Source organism: Plectropomus leopardus, chromosome 13, assembly GCF_026936395.1.
Source record: "Plectropomus leopardus strain MGB_pleo_1.0 chromosome 13, ASM2693639v1, whole genome shotgun sequence".
Classification (NCBI taxonomy): domain Eukaryota; kingdom Metazoa; phylum Chordata; class Actinopteri; order Perciformes; family Serranidae; genus Plectropomus; species Plectropomus leopardus.
Window position 1 is genome coordinate 31,600,937 of NC_142188.1, and position 19,669 is coordinate 31,620,605.

The 19,669-nt window shown below is 36.3% G+C and overlaps 2 protein-coding genes across 3 annotated transcripts in view; one reads left to right on the forward strand and one right to left on the reverse strand.

Moving 5' to 3' along the window:
• The window catches only part of slc24a3 (solute carrier family 24 member 3), a 111,968-nt gene extending 103,436 nt beyond the window's left edge, over positions 1–8,532 (forward strand). Inside the window, exons 16-17 of the mRNA XM_042502174.2 lie at positions 2,953–3,018; positions 3,174–8,532. Of these exons, the coding sequence (XP_042358108.2) occupies positions 2,953–3,018; positions 3,174–3,323 (216 nt within the window). The 3' untranslated portion in view covers positions 3,324–8,532. The remainder of the gene's footprint in view (positions 1–2,952; positions 3,019–3,173) is intronic.
• A 7,716-nt stretch (positions 8,533–16,248) lies between these two features.
• LOC121954550 (ras and Rab interactor 2-like) overlaps positions 16,249–19,669 on the reverse strand; it is a 58,191-nt gene continuing 54,770 nt past the window's right edge. For both annotated transcript variants that reach the window (XM_042502125.2, XM_088086298.1), the window contains one exon: positions 16,249–19,236. In XM_042502125.2, the coding sequence (XP_042358059.2) occupies positions 18,766–19,236 (471 nt within the window). In that variant the 3' untranslated portion in view covers positions 16,249–18,765. The remainder of the gene's footprint in view (positions 19,237–19,669) is intronic.

A 19,669-nucleotide genomic window follows, 5' to 3' on the forward strand; every position in this document is an offset into this window, starting at 1 on the left:
AGACATCGGAATAGTTTCTCCCTATCGCATACAGTCATATCATTAAAATGCGTTTACAAAAGGGGTTCAAGACTTCTATTAGCCTCTTGTACCGTAGTCTAGTAATCAAAAAACATCTGATGTATATGTTGTTGGCCATTGCAGAGTTTACTGGGGCGTAAACCCACCATAATCAGAAGGCATTAGTGAATTTCACTCTGCCTTAACTCGTACCTAAAATGTATCCCTATAGGGTATGAAAAGTTATATAAAGCTACATAGTACATCCAGATCAAGATATCAAATTACAGCCAAAAAACAGCAACATCTAGTGGCCACACAATACACACCATAAAACAATACTAAGTCACGACCACCTGCGGTCGGTGCTTGGGCCCTAATAATGATAATAATTAAAGCTGCAAGCAGGGAGTAAATGTATATCAGGGATGAAATGTATACCAGGGTACTGGTGAACTCCAGCTAAAGCGTTCGTTCACTTCTGTGAAAGTCGGATAAATAATGCACGCAGAGAGTTTGGACCCTAGAGTGAGATATTTCACATGATGTAGTGCTTCCATCGACCACTAGATGAGAGGCTTGCTTCCTGTTGCCAGTAGGTGGCACTTTTACAACTAGTCAATATTGTCATACAGATGTGTTCAGGACGAGACCCTTATCAAACCTAAGTTTCAGGCAGATCGGACAATGTACACCAAAGTTGTAACAATTTACTGTTTTATGACAAAACATCAAAATTCTATCCTAATTCTTTGATAACTTTTCATCGCCAAAATTTGAAGTCAATTGGGCTAATAGCTACTAGTTTGCAATAGTACAAGAGGTGGAAAGCACCAAAAGTGGGCACAAAATTCAAAATGACTGACTGTTGGCTTTGGAGCGTGGGTCCAAGAGGCTTTTTTGTACATTTGGACATGTGTAACAGATTTCATACATGCAGGTAAAATGCAGTGAGAGGGCTTTCTCGTTAAAATATCGCGGGGATGCTACTGAGACATGTTAGCATGCAGACAGAAAATTAGCATACAAACCTGCTAAGGGCTGGACTGTTGTCCACCATGCCATGTTTGTAGAAGATTTGAGCATGTACAGTAAAGTTATAATAATTACCCCCTCTACAGCAAAACATCGGTATTCGATGCTAAGACACAAACAAACAGTAAAAGTTTTGTGCGGACCTTTGATAATTTGCAATCGTAAAAGGTCTTAAGATCAGACAGACAGAATTTCAGCTGTATGAGTTTAATTGTGTAGGACAAATTTGCAAAAGTACAAAAAAAATACATTTCCAGTTACCACTAGGTGGCGCTGTTACAGATAGTGAATACTGTCATACAGATGTGTTCAGGGTGAGACCTTTATCAAACCTATGAAGTTTCAGGCAGATCAGACAATGTACACTAAAGTTACAACAATTTCCTGTTTTATAGTGAAACATTAATTAATAAACATTCTACGCCGCGACACAGGAAAACCATGAAAGTTTTTCGCAGACCTTTGATAAATAATCATTGCAAAGGGGTTAAGATTGGACACACCAAATTTGAAGTTGATTGGATTAACCCTGTAGGAAAAGTTTGCAAAAGTACGAGGCCGGAAATCGCTGGAAATCATACTGGCCGACTTCCTGTTGGGTTTGGGGGGTGGGTCCAACAGGCTTTTGTGCCTTTACCAAGTTTCGTAATTGTAAATGAAACTGGCCATTGGGGCTACACGTTAGGGGGCACTGTGGAGTTATTTTGCCACGGCCGTTTCCAAAAGCACCAAAATGAAAAAAATTTCCCCAGCACAGTTCGTACTCGGGCCCTAAATTAGCTGAAGAGAGATAAGGATGAACAGAGACTGTAATTATAATAAATGTGTGTGTGTGTGTGTGTGTGTGTGTGTGTTTGTGTTTGTGTGTATGGAGAGATAGGAAGTAGTCGCTGAGTTACTGGTTTGATAATGAAAGCAGCTGGTTTATGCGGGAACCAAATTATCACTACAAAGAACATAAATGAGTGTTATTCTGTTGAACAAAGCAATTAAAATTCAAATTAAACTTGTAGTAATTTATTGATTTTTCAAAAATAATTATTAGCTTTTGAACAACAGCCCATTGAGGTGTATGACATAAGGTACTCGGATGATGTCATTTGTAAACAGAGTGATAAAGTTGCACATTTTTTGCATGGAGCTTACTTTGTGAGAGTCTTACTTGTATTAAAGGTCCACATGTGAATTTTACATAAGGTCCAAAGTTCTGGAGCAGAATAGACAGATAAATAGTAGTGGTAGATAAGTAGATAATTTTCCAAACAAGTTGTCCAGAACTGAAAACTTGAACTCTACATAAAACCTTTGCACAGATTAAAGTTGCCTCCTTAAGCTGATCCTCTGATACTACCATTTCCATTGTAATAAACTGAATCTTAGAAAACACTTGGAAAACCTCAAAAACGAGGAGAAATTACATTTTAAAAAGTCTGTATGATAGTGTCTAAATCATTTAAAAAGCCAACATGTTTCGACCAATGCCTGCCTTCATCAGGGGTTTGAAAACATTATACAATATAGGTGTGGCCCCACCTACATAGCACCAAGAGCAGGTGGAACAGAAATATCATAACAAACCATATATATATAGCCGAAGGTTCAAGGGCCAAAACAAATAGCAAAGGAGATAGAGGGCATCCCTGCCTGGTGTTAAAAACTGGGGATGCTCGGCCATCAGAAGCATTACTTCTTGAATATAGGCTTTTAATGCATCTAATAAAAAAGGGACCAAATCTGTAGGAATTTATAATCTTGAATAAATATGCCCACTCCACCCTGTCAAATGCCTTCTTAGCATCTAGCGACAAAGCTATAGAAGGACTGGTGGAGGTGCATGTGGACCATTTGATGTTAAGTCAACACACATATTTTTCTTCATAGTGATGTTCTCATGTCTCAAACATGATCTCTTTTCAGATCAAACTCAACAGCAAAGGTTTGATCTTCTCTGTGGTGCTCCTGCTGGCATCCGTGTTCCTGACGGTGAGTATATGGCAGCTCGTCTTACCACAAGTTCCTCTGACAGCTTTCTCACTTTTCTCCATGGGTTTTTTTCTTCACTCTGCCTATTGATATTGTTTTCTCCACCCACCTGGCAACCCCACCCCACCCCGCCCAAAAAAAATCTGTCTGTCCAGGTCCTGGGAGTTCACCTAAACAAGTGGACACTGGACAAGCGCTTAGGTTTCACATGTCTCCTCCTCTACTCCGTCTTCTTGTGTTTCTCCTGCCTCATCGAGTACAATATCTTCACCTTTGTCAACCTGCCGACCTGCCGGGATGACTGAAACACACACAAAAACACGTGCACACACACAGATAAACATGCATACACACACACACACGAACACACACTAGAAACGGTGTTGCAGGGAATTCCTATTGAAGTGTTAGAGTAGATAGATGGAGGTTTCCGACAACAGAATGCAGAAAGTATCATTCTAAATCCAAACAACAGCAAGAATTATCTGCGAATACCATCTGATTCACGCTCTGTTTCCTGCTTTGATTCTCTTTTGTGAGAAGATTCTGCTCTGATTCTGATGCCTGTCTCTGCTCCGTGCAATATGGAGCTGATGTTTGCTCACGACAGGAGCACGGGATTGATTTCAGGAGCAGAGATGGTAATGACTGACTCGTTCCAAGCACAGGACAGCACTGAGGACAGCACAGGACTTCTGCTTACTTCTGATGTGATTTATTTTTGAAATTCCCCGTATTTAGGTGTGAAAGTGGTAGTGTTTACTAGCTGCTAACCTTTCCAGAGAGGAAAGGCAGGTCTTTTTAGATCTACTAGACAGTAATAATTCTAAAAGCAATGAGGTAAATGATAATGTTTAACCCTTTGAAACCTGGAGTGACATAATTTCTTTGTGCTGCTTTGAACCTTGAGAAAACTGGTGCAATTTCTTAAAATAAAATAAAATAAAAATAAACATTGTAGAAAGGCAATGAGCAACTTGGTAATAAATTTTCCACAAATTGCAAGAAATAAGTAGAGATAGAAAAAAAGTAGGGAGAACTGTTTAGGGAATAAAAGCTAGGGAATTTTTTTTTTTTTTAGAATTATCATAATTACATATTTAAAATTAGTCTTGCTTACCGTGTTAGTTTAGTTGAACTTCATTTTCCCTTTTATTTATTTTATTGCTTTTACTAATTGCCAGGTCATTTCTTGTCGAATACCTTTTTTTTACTTATTTATTAATTTCCTCTTTTGTTGCTTATTGCCTTCTCTCCATGTTTTTGGAAGAAATCAAGACAATTTGCTCAGGCCTCAAAGGGTTAAACAAAATTAGGGTTAGAGTGACCGTGTTTATAACAGAATCTGTTATGCAGATGAGCACATTTTCCAAACATCGCTATTTTGGGGTGATTTCCATTATGTGATCATGATTAAGTCTGTTGTTTGTTCAGAACATTTTCCGACATACAGCTAATAGTTCTACATGGAACCGGGGCATTATCCACTCACCTTTTTATAGATTAACTTCAGTATTGTCACAGCTGTAGCTTCTATGTTTTTTACTGGAAATGAATTGGGTTTATGGAGAGTTTTTCTTTTCCTTCTGTAAATAGCACCCCTCTGTAAATACCCCCAGATGTCATATTTATTATTTATTCAAGTCATACGCACATGTCTCCTCCGGAGGTCACAAAACACCCGGGTGGGTTTTATTTCTGGACCCGGGGGTTGCTGATATCCACACCTAAGATCTTTTCAAACGTGTAAAAACAAGCACAATTTCCTCTGAAGGCGTTTGTCTTGTTGATTTGACTTGATTCAGTTCTGTTGTTTGTGTGTGGATGTTAAAAACAGAAATTCAAACTTGCACTGAAAACTAGCTTCACGGGGAGACTCTTAAGTGTTTCTCCTCCCTAATGCATGCTGATTATAAGGATGGCATCCTTGTAAAATGAAGCAGGTTTGCGTGAAATTGTCGTGTTGAGGTTTTGAGGAAGTCGTGTTTTTGGGGGGAAGGTTGTGGAGAGGTGTCTGTGCTGCCACCTAGGAACGGAAAAATAATGAGCTGCTGCTTTTTGTTTCAAACACACCGACCAAATAGACTGAAAACTGGTGGCATTATTTAACAGCAGAGCATGTTAGACGAGGTATTCCCTCTGTGGTGAATGGATGTCCTGCTTCACTCCTCCGTGGTCGCAAAGAGGAAGTGAGGTAATACCGTGGTAGTGTTGTAGGAGTAGAGTAACGATGCAATATAAAGCATCAGGACTTTTTATCCCAGCTCTAATACTTTAAGGTTGGGGGTTAAGCTTATTTTTATCCAGGAATTCTTTGTATTTTATAATGCCTAATGTCTAGATTTGTCCAGATATGGTAGGTTTGTGGTACATAAATATTCCTACTAGTTTTTAGAGCATGTTCAGTGTGGTTCGTGAACCCCACGGGGGATTTTTATTCCACTACAAGAGTCGAGGCAAAGTCACACTATTCCTCAAAGACTTCCACCACTGCAGAAATGAACACTTTGTCTGTCAGAGCCTGTCGATTCTGACAGTATCCATGAAAATGTCAACTGTTCCTCCATATCGGTTCATTTGAAATGTCAAGTGCTCTACTTTTTTTTTATTCTTAATAGAAGACAATTGTTAAAACACAACTAAGTTTGACTTGTTTCAGGTATGTTTTTAATTTATTGTTCAGTGTTATAAACTATCGAATTGGAGAAACATTGTCTTTCGAATGTACAAATAATGTTATTTTTTTGTGAACATATCATAACTATTTATTTATTTCAGTGACAAAGGCAGAGTACTCTGTGCTATGACCGGAAAACAGGGTTTAAATGTGTTTTTGAATTTTATGTAATGCAATAACTATGAGCTTACAAATATATGTAAATATGCCACTTTAATGATCAAAGACAAATTTATAATAGAGTTTAACATGTATTCAAATTGTCAATGATGTCTGTCAATATGTGACACTGTAACAGCATTCTTTATAAAAAAGGATTTAATAATAGATATACACAATCAGAACAGGACTGTTATTAACAAGTTGAGCCCTACAACTCGAAACATTCTCGTAGTCATTTCTGCCACTAAGCATAAGCAAACTAATGGTAGGCTGAACTGTTTAAACTGTCATCAAATACTGTAGATTTTGGTTATAATCTCCGCCTGAAGAGAGGCCTTAATGTTTACAATCTGACATCACCATTTTCTTCATGATAGGCATGTCATATGACTGCACCCCATTTATAAAATGTTTATTTATTGAGTCCCATTATTTCCTAACAATTTATTCAAAGGGTTCCCTGAAAGAACTATGTAATATGGTGGTAATTCTCAGTTTATAAATAAATAACAATTTTGGAAAATGTTCTGAGACAATATACAAAGTACATAACTCAGTTATCTGAAAAACCAGTGAATTGTTACATAGTTGCATTAAATTTATTAATTTATAAGTAGTTTATGATTTTCTGACAGGTCTATAGAGGCCGATTTCTGACAGAAAAAAAAGTAAAATAGTTTAAATGTTACCAAAAAAGAAATAATCATTAGTCAAAATAATGAGATGCTGAAACAAAAATTTCACTTGGTAAGTCATAATTATGAGCTTTAACAAGTAAACATCATTAGACAGTCAAAATTATTTGGTTGTCAATTTTTTTAGAATGTAAGTCAAAACTTTGACTTAAAGCCAAATAATAATATATAATAAATAATGATGATGATAATAATAATACATTTTCTTTATAAAGCACTTTTCACGAGACTGTCAGACACTTAACAGAGACAAAAACAAAGGCAGTTTAAGTCAGTAAGAGATACAGAATAAATAAAAACAAAACACTCAGATCTTTCTACATTTTTTATTGTATTGTTTTTGATTTTGATTTTTAATAACCCAATTTTGACTTACATTCTTTTATTTTGAGTTAGTATCTCAAAATGGTATCACTCCATATATCAAATCTCAGTCATTTTTTGATGAAGTAAAATCACATTTTTTTTCAATTAAAAATATTACGTTGATTTTGACTTAATTGTGATTTTGACATAGTTATCTAAAAACAAAATCTGGAATTGTTTTGAATTATTTTATATTATTCCTAACATTTCTCTTTTTTTCTGGCAGAATAATGGGCTCCTATAAATTACCTGAAAGAACTGCTGAAATCTTAATGAATGGAAAACCTGACAGATCCATTAAGGATATAATCTGAAACTTAATTCATCACATATATTAAATCTATCCTTGCCTTTGAAAAATTTAACATTTTTGCATATTCATCTGAACTGTTGTGTGTGACGTTAAAGAATCAAAGACTTTAGGTTTAGGTTCAGTAGCAATTCATAATTGGAATGTAATAATAATAATAATGATAATAACATTACACCTCCAATATAATAATTGGAAGTTTACCAACTGAGCACTTTTTAAATAATTTCACAGGTCTTTCTTACGAATTTACGCTTATCAGATTATTTCTAGGAAATTCTTAGGAAGCAATGGGACCAGTGAAATGAAGAAAATCACTCAAATCCAAAATCTGACTGTTGATACTTTGAGAGTCAAAACATCGACAGTTGGTCATTTTTATTAAACTAAGAAGTGGATCTCTACTTATGTTTATTGTAGTATTCCTGGCTCAAAATAGTATCTAATACTAGCCACAAGCTTACCACTGCTTATTTTTGGTAGAGTGACTGAGATACAGATATTTAAAAAGCAGTGTATCACTATGCTAGCTATTAAAGAAAAATCACTGGTTTATCAGTATTATCAGTATTATTATAACCCTGGGCATTTTTTCAGTTTATCATATATATCAGAAAAAAATCTGTATCATGCACTTTACCGTTTAACAATAGATGCTACAGATTATTTGGTTCCATACATTCTGTGCTGCTATTCACTGCATGTACCTGACAACTAAACATGAGGTACGATGTCTTTGAAACGTAACCACATAGACGCTCACATTTTGAAAAGAGGCGTCTTGTAGAGGAGATTTCTAAATAATTTGTGATATTCACATGGGTGATATTGCTAATGTACATATGTATATAGATAGGTGTAAATGTATTTATATATTTTTTGTCTCAATCTGTATATCTGTTGAATATATTTTCATAGATCCTAGGTCTCCCTTGTACCCCCCTTTGATGTGTTTGAGACCTCTGAAACTATTGTCCTTTGTTTACTTGCATGGAGATATTTCAATATAATAAATTATTTATGGCAAATCTTAATGTACTTTGGGATGAGAGTCCAATGAGTTTTTAGATGACACTGGATTTAGTTTGAACTGGGTATCCTAGGTGACTGCATGCTGTTGCTAGTATAGAGATGGAGAGTGAGATTGTTTGCAGACGATGCGTTTCTCTACGTATCTAAGCTTTACCTCTTCATACAAAAACTTTTTAACAGAGTGGTTTACTTTGTGTTTAGGTGTTTCAAATGTCATTTTAGAGATCATTTTGCTACCTGAGCATTAATAAAGTTGTCTTTGCTTAAGGTAATACAAGCCTCCTTTTGTAATAAGATTTTGTCAGACCTACAAACTCACACATGCATGCAGAAACTATAAGGGCTGACCAGTACCTTTATATTTATCATTTAACACTTTCCCCGCCATTGACGAGATTTTCCATCATTTAATAATAACTTTACAACAGAATGCTTCCCCGCCATTTTCAAGATTTTCCGTCATTTTCAACACAGCACCTTCCTGCTATTGACGAGATTTTCTGTCATTTACAACACAATGCTTCCCCGCCATTGACGAGATTTTCCATCAATCAGTGTTTTCACTGTTATAAAATAGGGAACACTGTTACGGGTGTTGTTCAATAGAATAACATTTTCATGTCCAAAAACAAACGAACAAGATGATCCAAGGTCTCAGGGTGACAGGAAAAGAGAACTACTAAAGTACTGACTTTATCGCTATTCAGCAGCTTTTCAGACCCTCTGAGCAACATTATTTTTAAAAAGCACAAAGAGATCGTTTAGTGTCTTATTCAGATCATCAGGGAACAATGGAAACGTCTTTCCCCATCTCTCCTCCTGCTCTGTGTGTGTGTGTGTGTGTGTGTGTGTGTGTGTGTGTGTGTGTGTGTGTGAGTGACAGGTTGACAGGCAGGACGAGAGGACATGCTGCTCGCGGTGTGAATTCAGGTTTAGTGAGTTTCCAGCATGGTTATGTTGAAAGAATAAATTGATATCTGATGTTTGATTCCTTCCAACTCCCAAAAAGCAGAACAACATGCAGAGTTTGCAACAAAGCTGTTGCTAAGGAACTGTTTTAAAGCTGTGGTACTTCCTCACATTTGGGGAATGTTCCACTCTATAGTTTGGCTATACCTCAAAAAGAAGATTATTTTTGATAATATTTTTGTACAGTTCAAGCTGACATGAGAAAGTAAGAGGGGGAAAAAATGAAAACATGAAATTGATATTGCTCTGGAAAATGACTTTCAAAGTCTTTTCAAAAATTCAAGTGTGCATTAAAAAAAGGAATTGAAGAAGCTAGAATGAAATGAGTGTGGGTTTTTTTTATTTGTTTTGTTGTTGGAACTCAAAGGCCTATATTTTTGTTTTGTTTTTTGGCTTATTTTTGAATGACAGAATCTACTGTCTTCTGTGCTTGTCTAGTCCATAACCTTATTTATTTATTGTTAAAATTTTGAGAATCCAATTTACATTGATTTTGTAATCACTGGAAGGACCCACCATGTGTTACTGCAGAAGGATAATATTTACCAGTCAATAAGGGTGTAAGACTGACAGAATACATAATGAAGGTAATAGTTCATTATGATTCAGTACTCATTACTCAAGGGGACACAAAATGGGTAACTAATGGTCAAGTAATAATCACGTAATCATTCAGTACTTATTAACTGCTCATTATTATGCTACACTTTACTTTAGGGGACCCAAAAGAGGTAACTAATGGTCAAGTAAAAATTAAGTAATCATTCATTACTTATTAACTATTCAGTATGATGCAACACTTTACTTCAGGGGACACAAAATGGGTAGCTAATGGTCAGTTGATAATTAAGTAATGCTTTAGTACTCATTAACCTCTTAGTATGACGCGACACTTTACTTCAGGGGATGCAAAAAGGGTAATTAATGGTCAGGTAATAATAAAGTAATGTTTGAGCACTCAATAACCACTGAGACATGGAGCAAAAAGGGCAATGTTCAAATTGTTAGTTATGATTTAGTTGTTACATGTTGTTACATGTTGTTAGTTGTTGTGTAGTTTTGTTTCTTTTTTAGCTTTTTGTGGAACTTTGAAGTTTGTAGGTAGGTAAAGAGGATCAACACCATCTTTGATCCAGACGACATGAATGGACGAGGCCATATCTGCATCCATACATCCATGTGGGTATATGCTGAAGTGGACATAGAAGGACTAAATACTGACTGTGGTTCTGGCCACATTGATCTTCTTGGGATTCCAAATGTCTTTCTCTGCCATGCTCCGTGCACCGGGCTAGTGCTGAGGGGCTCAAGGGTAGCTTCTACTCTCGGACCACTGGGATCCCAAATAGGTTCACTACCCCCTCCAACCATGCATTCATTGTTGCTAATTTGTTAATTATTAATAAGTGTTACTTATTTGGCATCTTTGTTGGACAATATGCAGGAGCTGGCAGGATTACATTTCACTATGATAGGATGACTGTTGATTGGTTATTAGGTTGTTCATCATTTGTTCCCCCAACTAATTTTAGGAGTTACTCAAAAACTGATCATTAACTATTGGTTAGCTTCTCACTCATCCCTCATTAGTTACATCACTCATTTCTAAACTAATTAGTCATCAACTAATGATTAGCTACTTTATTCATTTGACTGGGAGTTACTCAAGAACTGACATTAACTAATGCTTAGTTCCTCATTAGTTCCTCAGTAACGACTCACTTTTTGTGTATATTATTGTGTTACCGATGTTATTGGCTGCTTTTCAACATAAGATACTATGACGTGTCTCAACATGTTATATGTATATTCAGCCTTTTATTTGACATGTCATATTTTGACATTTTTGACTTTCTATACTATGATGTTTACAGTGGGTTTTTTTTTTTGACATGCTATATTATGATGTTTGGGTCTGTTTATTTCAACATACTTTATTATGATGTGTCTTGACATGCTATATTATGTGGATTTCAGCTGTTTTTTGATATGTCATATTTTCACATTTTTAGACATACTATAATGAATTATGATGTTTTTTGGCTATTTTTCAATATAATGTACTATGACGTTTCTTGACATGCTATACTTTGTCTTTTTCAGCTGTTTTTTTTGATGTCATATTTTCACATTTTTAGACATACTACTATGATGTTTTCCACCATTTATTTGACATGCTATATTCTAATGTTGTTGGCCTTTTTTTGTGAATACTATACAATAACGCATCTTGATACAATACTAAGAAATACAAATCACTATTATTTAAGCTATGTAATCTTTCTGACGTCTGAAAACCCCTGATTGAAAAAGGTACAATTTGGCAAGCCCGTTAGCTCATCTGGTAGAGCGGGTTCCCCATGTACATTATGTACATGCTATAATATGGCATTTTTGGCCATTTTTTCGACATGCTAAATTCTGATGTTTTTTGGCCTTTTTTTTAAATTGTATATTATGATGTGTATACTATGTCATTTTCAGCCATTTTTTGACGTCAATATTTGCCGTTTTTCGGTGTACTTTACTATGGCGTTTTTGGCAATTTTTCCGACATGCTAAATTATGATGTTTTTGGCTTTTTTTGACATGCTAAATTATGACGTTTTTGGCTTTTTTTTCGATATTATATACTATGATGTCTTTGTCATTTTCAGCCTTTTTTTTGACATGTCAAAATCTGACATTTTTTGACATGCTAAATTTTGACGTTTTTGTCTTTTTTCAACGTATTGTGTCGAGTCCTGTGTATGCTTTGTGTCTCCAGGTCCTGGGCCAGGTGGAGCCGACTGCATAATTAGGAACACCTGGCCATTGCTTCTGATTATTTGTTGCTTCTGCCTTGCCACTTTTTCCTTTTATTTTCTTCGCACCTACAACACGCACCACACATTATCCCAGCATCCACTGACCTACAGACACCACTGATGCACACATCCACTCCCCATTACTTTTTTTTTCATTTATATGAATAAACATTGGTTGGTTTGCCTTACTTTTGAGTGTATCTCTTGTGTTTGTTGCGGTCTGCGAGCCAGCCATAACAAGTTGGGGGCTCGTCCAAGTTTGAAGCCCAATTGGGATCTTGGTAAGACCGTTTCTTTTGTTTTCTTTTCTTGGATCATTAGTTGTTTTTTTTTTGTTTGTTTGTTTCTTTTAGTTTGACAGCCCGGTTGAGGCTTTGTTGTTTGTTGCACATGGGTGAAAGCCTTTTTTTGATAGATTACACTCAGGTGTGAGCTGTTTGCTGTGACGTAGTTAGCCTTATGTGGTGAGTTTGTCGCGCTTTGTAGCTGAGTTTGGTAAGTTTGTAATGTTTTTGTTTTTGTTTCTTTGTGTTTTGGGTTTGCAGGCGCTTTTTGTCCATTTTTGCTACTTTGACCTTGGCAGTTAGCAGCGACAATAGAAGGTAAGTGTTGTTATCTGTGGAGAAATTGAGGCAGGAGACAAGGCGAAAATTGACTTGCAAATGCAGAAATTGAATCTGGTTAGAGAATAGATAATGGCTGCTGATATTCTTCTCCCTGTTAACCCCTCTGTTCCATGTAGTTCCCCAAGGCTAGATGACTTGAGTGATTTGAGGCTTGTTGCAAGATTTGATGAGAGAGATCCTGAAACCTTTTTCTCACTGTTTGAGTGGCTGGCTGAGGCGCACTGGTGGTTGGAGTTTACCTGTACCTTAATGTTGCAGTGTGTGTTAACTGGCAGGGCTCAGGCAGCTATGATGATCTGTGCAATCTGATGGTGTTGGAGTCCGTTTAAAAATTCCATACCTGGGCATGTGGCTATGTACGTCAGTGAGAATGTTTTTCAGTGAGACAAATATTTTAACACATGGTGGTTATGGTTGGAATCATGCGGCGCAGCGGGACCTCTGTGACTGTCAGGTTGGTCAGTTAGGCATGGGGCGGTGGAGAAGAGACCTGACGGGGGTGCTTGTGAGTCTGAAAAAAACTGCCATTATTGTCATGAACGGGGGCACTTTCAAAGCGACTGTTGCTCTTAAATTGCCATAGTATCGAATGTCGAGAAAAAAAGGCTGAAAATGACATATTTAAGCTTGTACAGACATGTCATTGTGTACAATGTTGAAGCAAAAAGCTTCATAATTTCGCATGTCAAAAAAGATGTCAGAAAACGCCTATAATTGATTGTAGAGACACCCAATAGTAAACAATGTTGAAAAAAGAACAAAAATTTTGGCATGTCAAAAAAATGCCTGAAAATCACATATTATTACTTCAGACACGTCATAGTATGCAACTTTGAAAAAAAGACCAAAAACGTCATAATTTAGCATGTCGAAAAAATGGCCAAAAACACCATAGTGTAGTATCCCGAAAATCTACAGATTTTGACATGTCAAAGAAATGGCTGAAAACGACATATTATATATATACTACATATATACTACAGCCTATAGAGACATGTGAATGTCAAAAAACAAAACAAAACATAATCATTTAGCATGTCGAAAATGGCCAAAAACGCCATAGTATAGGGCGCCACAGGTCAAATTTTTGACCTGTCAAAAAAACGACATTATAGCTTATAGAGACACATCATAGTACACAATGTCAAAAAATGTCCAAAAACTCCTTAGTATAGAATTTTGAAAATCTTCAAATATTAATATTTTCAAAACAACATATTATAGTTTATAGAGACACCTCATTGTATAGAATGTTAAAATTAGGCAAAAAAACATCATTATCTTGATACGCTGAAAAAAATGCCTAAAAGCAACATATCAAGGTTGTACAGACACGCCACAGAATACATTGTTGAAAAAAAGCCCAAAACATCTTAATTTAGCATGTCAAAAAATGGCTGAAAACAACATATTATAGCTTGTAGAGACACGCCAGACTATACAATGTCTTAAAAAAAGGCCAAAAAAAGTCATAATTTAGGATGTCAAAAAAAATGGCCCTAAACGCAGTAGTATAGTATCCCGAAAATCATCAGATTTTGACATGTCAAAGAAATGGCTGAAAACGACATATTATAGCTTGTAAAGACACGCCATAGTATACAATGTCGAAAAAAAGGCCCAAAACATCAAAATTTAGCATGTCAAAAAATGTCAAATTTTTACGTCAAAAGATCACTGAAAATGACATATTATAGCTTGTTGAGACACCCCATAGTAAACAATGTCGAAAAAAATACCAAAAATGTCATAATTTAGCATGTCAAAAAACGTCAAATTTTGACATGTCAAAAAAAATGGCTGAGAACTATATACTACAGCCTATAGAGACAAGTGATACTATACAATGTCAAAAATGGCCAAAAATGCCATAGTACAGTATGTGGAAAAACACCAAATTTTGACGTGTTAAAAAGATGGCTGAAGATGACATATTATAGCTTATACAGACATGCCATAGGATACAATGTCAAAAAAGGGCAAGAAAGGTCATAATTTAGGATGTCAAAAAAATGGCCGTAACGCAATAGCATAGTGTCTCAAAAATTGACAGGTTTTGACATGTCGGAGAAATGGCTGAAAACGGCATATTATAGCTTGTACAGACATGCCACAATTTTGAAAAAAAGGCCCAAAACATCAAAAGTTTGCGTGTCAAAAAAAATGGCTGAAAACAACATATTATAGCTTGTAGAGACACCCCATACTATGCAATGTCAAAAAAATGTCAAAAATGTCATAATTTAGCATGTTGAAAAACGTCAAATTTTGACGTAAAAAAAAATGGCTGAAAACTACATACTACAGCCTACAGAGACATGTCATACTATACAATGTCGAAAAAAAAACCAAAAATGTCATAATTTAGCATGTTGAAAAATGTCGAATGTCAAAAAATGGCCAAAAATGCCACAGTACGGTATGTGGAAAAACGATAAATTTTGACATGTTAAAAAGATGGCTGAAAATGACATATTATAGCTTGTACAGACACACCATAGGATACAATGTCAAAAAAAAGGGCCAAAAACATCATAATTTGGTGCGTTGAAATGGAAAAATCAGTATCAGAGGTGATGTCTGTCGAAAACTTGACTGATATCTGAATCAGGCCGATAATCAACTAAGTTCTTGGCAGGGAAAAGTCAGTATCGGCAAAGACGTCTGTCAAAAAGCATGACTGATATTTCACGTCTGGCATTTTTCTTGTGTCCTCAAATTTTACTTTGACAGTTCTTCACCAATATTCCTTGATTTCGACAGACGCATCTGCCGATACTGGTTTGACCTGTTTCGGGACAACTTCACCGAAAATTATCATTTATTATCCAAAACGATATATCACTCAACTTTATGAGCCTTAATTTGTTCTGCAATATCACGACCATTACCTAAACTGAATGAATCTATAGCCAAATGATATTTTATTGCATAAATTAAAAAAAAAAATTGGCTGATATATCTGTCTGCTTTGCTGATATAAGGGTCATGGTTCTGAAACGTTAAAATCAGTATCAGCGGTGATGTCTGTCGAAAACTCGACTGATATATGAGTCAGACAAAAAATCACCATTCTTCTTTGTTAAAATGATATACTATTCTGACTTATTATGAGTTTTTAAACTACATATTGTACAATGACATTTTTGTGGTTGTCAGGGACATATGACTTTTGTATTTGTAAATTTGTATACTGTTATATTTCTTTGATTTTTTAAACGACGTATAATACTGTCTTTTATATCATAATTTGAATCAGCGCAGCGATTTTATAAACAACAAAACATACTATGAGTTTTGATGATTCTTTAGAACCACATCATACACTTTGATTTTTTTAATGACATACTGCACGATCACATTTTTCTGAATTTATTATAAACATAGTATAATATCGCATTTTTATGATTTCTTTCAAATGACATATAATACTTGATCATCACACCATCATGAGATGAAACAAACTACACTCTGGACCGATGACAGTGTAAAAATGTGAAGTTTAATCACCATCTAGTGGTGAAAAACTGATACAACAGGGCTCATGAGAGGAGCCTGGATCAAACAAACAAAGTCAGACACAGAATTCCATTTCTAACATTTATTAAGTGCAAAAGAATATTTTTATATCAATCAATGACATGTAATAAACAAGAAAATATCTCCTGGATGCAAATGACATTTTGACACCATAAAGAATATTATAGACATGGAAAAGCCATCTGTGAAAAATCCCCGCACAGAGACATATAAATAGTCACTTTGCTTCATCAAAAAAAAGTTAGATTACCAAAAACATGGCAGTACGAATCGATTCAAACTTTGAACACTTGGCCCCCAGAGATATACACGGTGAGCTCTGTAGAGGTTAGACGGTACATACATGACGTTAATGCCAGTCCAAAAACTCTGCGGTTAACCCTCCACTGACCACCTCAGACTTTAGATCTCCTGATGCTGTATGACAGGAATGAATGTGGTGTTACAGTTCGATATTTTCAGTAAATAGACAGCATATCATTTTGATTTTTCCACCTACTGTAACCTTTAAAATTCACACAAAAATTTCAAGTATTTTTTATTTTTTTTAATGACAAACTGATGAAGACTGTATTGCAGAGTGAAGCCATCTCACTAACATTCCTCTCAGACCAACTTCACACATCCTTTTAAAAACTGACCACGTTTTTTTCACCAGGATAAAAACCTTTAACGTTCCTCAGTAGTACAGAGACTTGTAAGGTGGCAGCAAGTCATTTCTCCGTCACACATTATTACAATCTGAATGGAAAAGATGCCCTTTAACAAACAATATATATCAGCTATGATACAGTATCTTTCATATCACCAGGATAATCAGTTAATAGATAAAAATGAAGGTTACATGTTTTCAACACTGGCAGACCTGCCTGTTTCTATCACACTTAAACACATGCAAAAATAATTATTTACACATTTTAAAATGTTAATCCATATCATATAGAAATGCCTTATTATACCTTACATTGATAATGTCAGAGTGTATCTGGATAATGTAACTTACGGCACAGGAAGTGCTGCAGCGGCTGTGGCTCATTGGCTAATAAGAAGAGAAATACACAATGTTTGATTATCTTCCATGTCACATTAAAACACATGATAAGGCTGTCTTGGCTTTGATATTCCAAGTAATAAACAAAGAAAAAGGTCAAATCTTAATTCTCTTTTTTCCTTTTGGCCCTATGTTTTTTTTTTTTTTAACCCTTTGAAACCTAAGGAAATGGGCTGGAATTCTTTCAAAAACATGGAAAGAGGCCGACAGACAACTTAACAAGAAATGGCCCAAAAATTAGCCAGAAATAAGAAAGAGAGTTACAGGAAAATTACTTGGAAATAGCCAGTATAAAACCTGAAGAAAGGGCTGAAAAATATTTAAAGAGTAATAATACATACATATATTATACTGTTTATTCCTTTTTGTCTGTAACAGAATTTCAATATAACATTAAGAAAAATATTAATATAGTTTTCTGGACATGTTTCACTCATATTTTGATAACATCCAGTTAAATTTCAGATCATTTTTTGTTGTCATCTTTCAGTATTTTATTTTGCAGTTTGCAGAACATTACTTGCCAAGTTGCTTATTACATTTTTTTTTGAAAGAAATCCTAGAATTTTTTTTCAGGTTTAATGCTTGTGAAAGGAGTCGAATGCAAAACCTGCAGGCCAAACATTCTGTTTCAAACAGAACTCTGAAAGTATACTTTCGGAACACACGTGTGTGTTTGCCACCACAAGTAGCCATTCAATGCAAATGAAAAATGGTTCATATATTTAATGGAACTGGATTCTTCTAATAGAAATCAATAAAGATACTTTTTACTATATAACATAGATACTTTTTTTTGTTTTTTTTACATCTACTGTTTTTCTTTTTTTTCCATATCGAATATCGCTTCCCACCTGAGGCTTTAAGTGTTCTGTTTTAGATGAAACTCTTGTTATACTCACTGGCCACCACTGGGTGTCGCCAAACCCAACAAAACAAATAAACAATCAAAAGGATTAACAGGTTAAAAACACAAACAACATACCGAAACAGTTTACCAGCAACTGTTAAGTACACCATAGTTATAGCTATCACCTAAATAAACAATCTGCTGTATATTTAAAGTGACTGATCAAAGATTAGTCTCACATGGATCTGAGCTCCGATTTCCCTCTAAAGGTAACAATAACAGCTGACCCTGAATCTGCACATGAAGCCCCAGAATTAAGCCAGGAGCGTCAGCTCATCACCTCTGCTTTAACTCTGTGCTCAGACTTTGAGAGTTGTTCAGATACTAAATATAGAGCCGAGGAAGTAAAAAAAAAAAAAAAATCCTCTCATTTCCTTCCCTCCTTTCTTCTTTTCCTCTTTCACCGTGTCTGTCTGACAGAACTTTCCAGCGAGGGGATGTTGACTGAGACAGACGTGCCATCCAAAAGGAGAAGTTTTTGCAAAGGCTGGCACGACACAGAGTCGTGCCCCGCTGAAGGCCTGTATGGAGGCGTGTTTGTCAGAGAGAATGGCTGATACTGTCACAGCTGGGACACAAAGACCCCCTTCAGACTCTTGCAGTCATATAGATATAGAGTTGCCGTTGAGGTGGCTGGGCGGCAGGCTGAGGCTCAGAGAGCGGCTGAGGCCGGAGCCGAGAATGGGCTGAGGGGAAGGAGCTGACAGGTCCGTGCTCAGGTCATTCAGGTTGGGGTCAGAGGTCACAGTGAGGTCATTGAGGTTGGGTGTGAGATCGAGGGGAGCTGACGACAAGGTGTTTCCTTTGGCCACGCGGCGAAAGACAAAGTGGAAGGGTGTGGCCTGGGAGCGGCTGTGGAGCTCGGCCTTGATCTTCTGAGGGTGGGTGTCCGGCGCCAGCTGCTGGCTGCTGCCCTCCATCACCAGGAACAGGCTGTAGTTCTCGGGGTCTGACACTTTAAACTTCTGGGCACACAGCTGACACACCTCCTCCACGGTGGCGTAAGGTTGCACCTGGAGGGTTTTGGCCGTGCAGCCGCTGTCCAGCTCCTGCAGCGCCACCCGCAGATAGTTCTTAGAAAAAAACAAAACAAAACACAATCAAAAATTCTAGCCCTGAAGACAATGTCTGCCCATATACTAGAAGAATTTGAAAAGACCAAACTCTGACAGCAACAACTGTAGAATTACTGTCTCACAGCTGTACAGTTCAAGTTGCACTTAAAATTTAAATCCATGTCAGTGGAAACATGGATGCTTCACACACATCTTCACCCCGGCAGCACAGAAAAGCTCTACAACCTGCACAGCTTCAAGATGGACACCCAAAATTAGAGTCACCAATTCGGTATCTGACCTATGTCTTCCCTTCTGTTCCTGAGTTATAATGCTGCATTACAGCCAGAGAAATGTTTCTGCAGAACAGTATGTTACAGTGATTGCTACCTTTGACCTTTTGGATATAAAATGTCATTCCTTCATCATTATATCCTATTAGACATGTGTG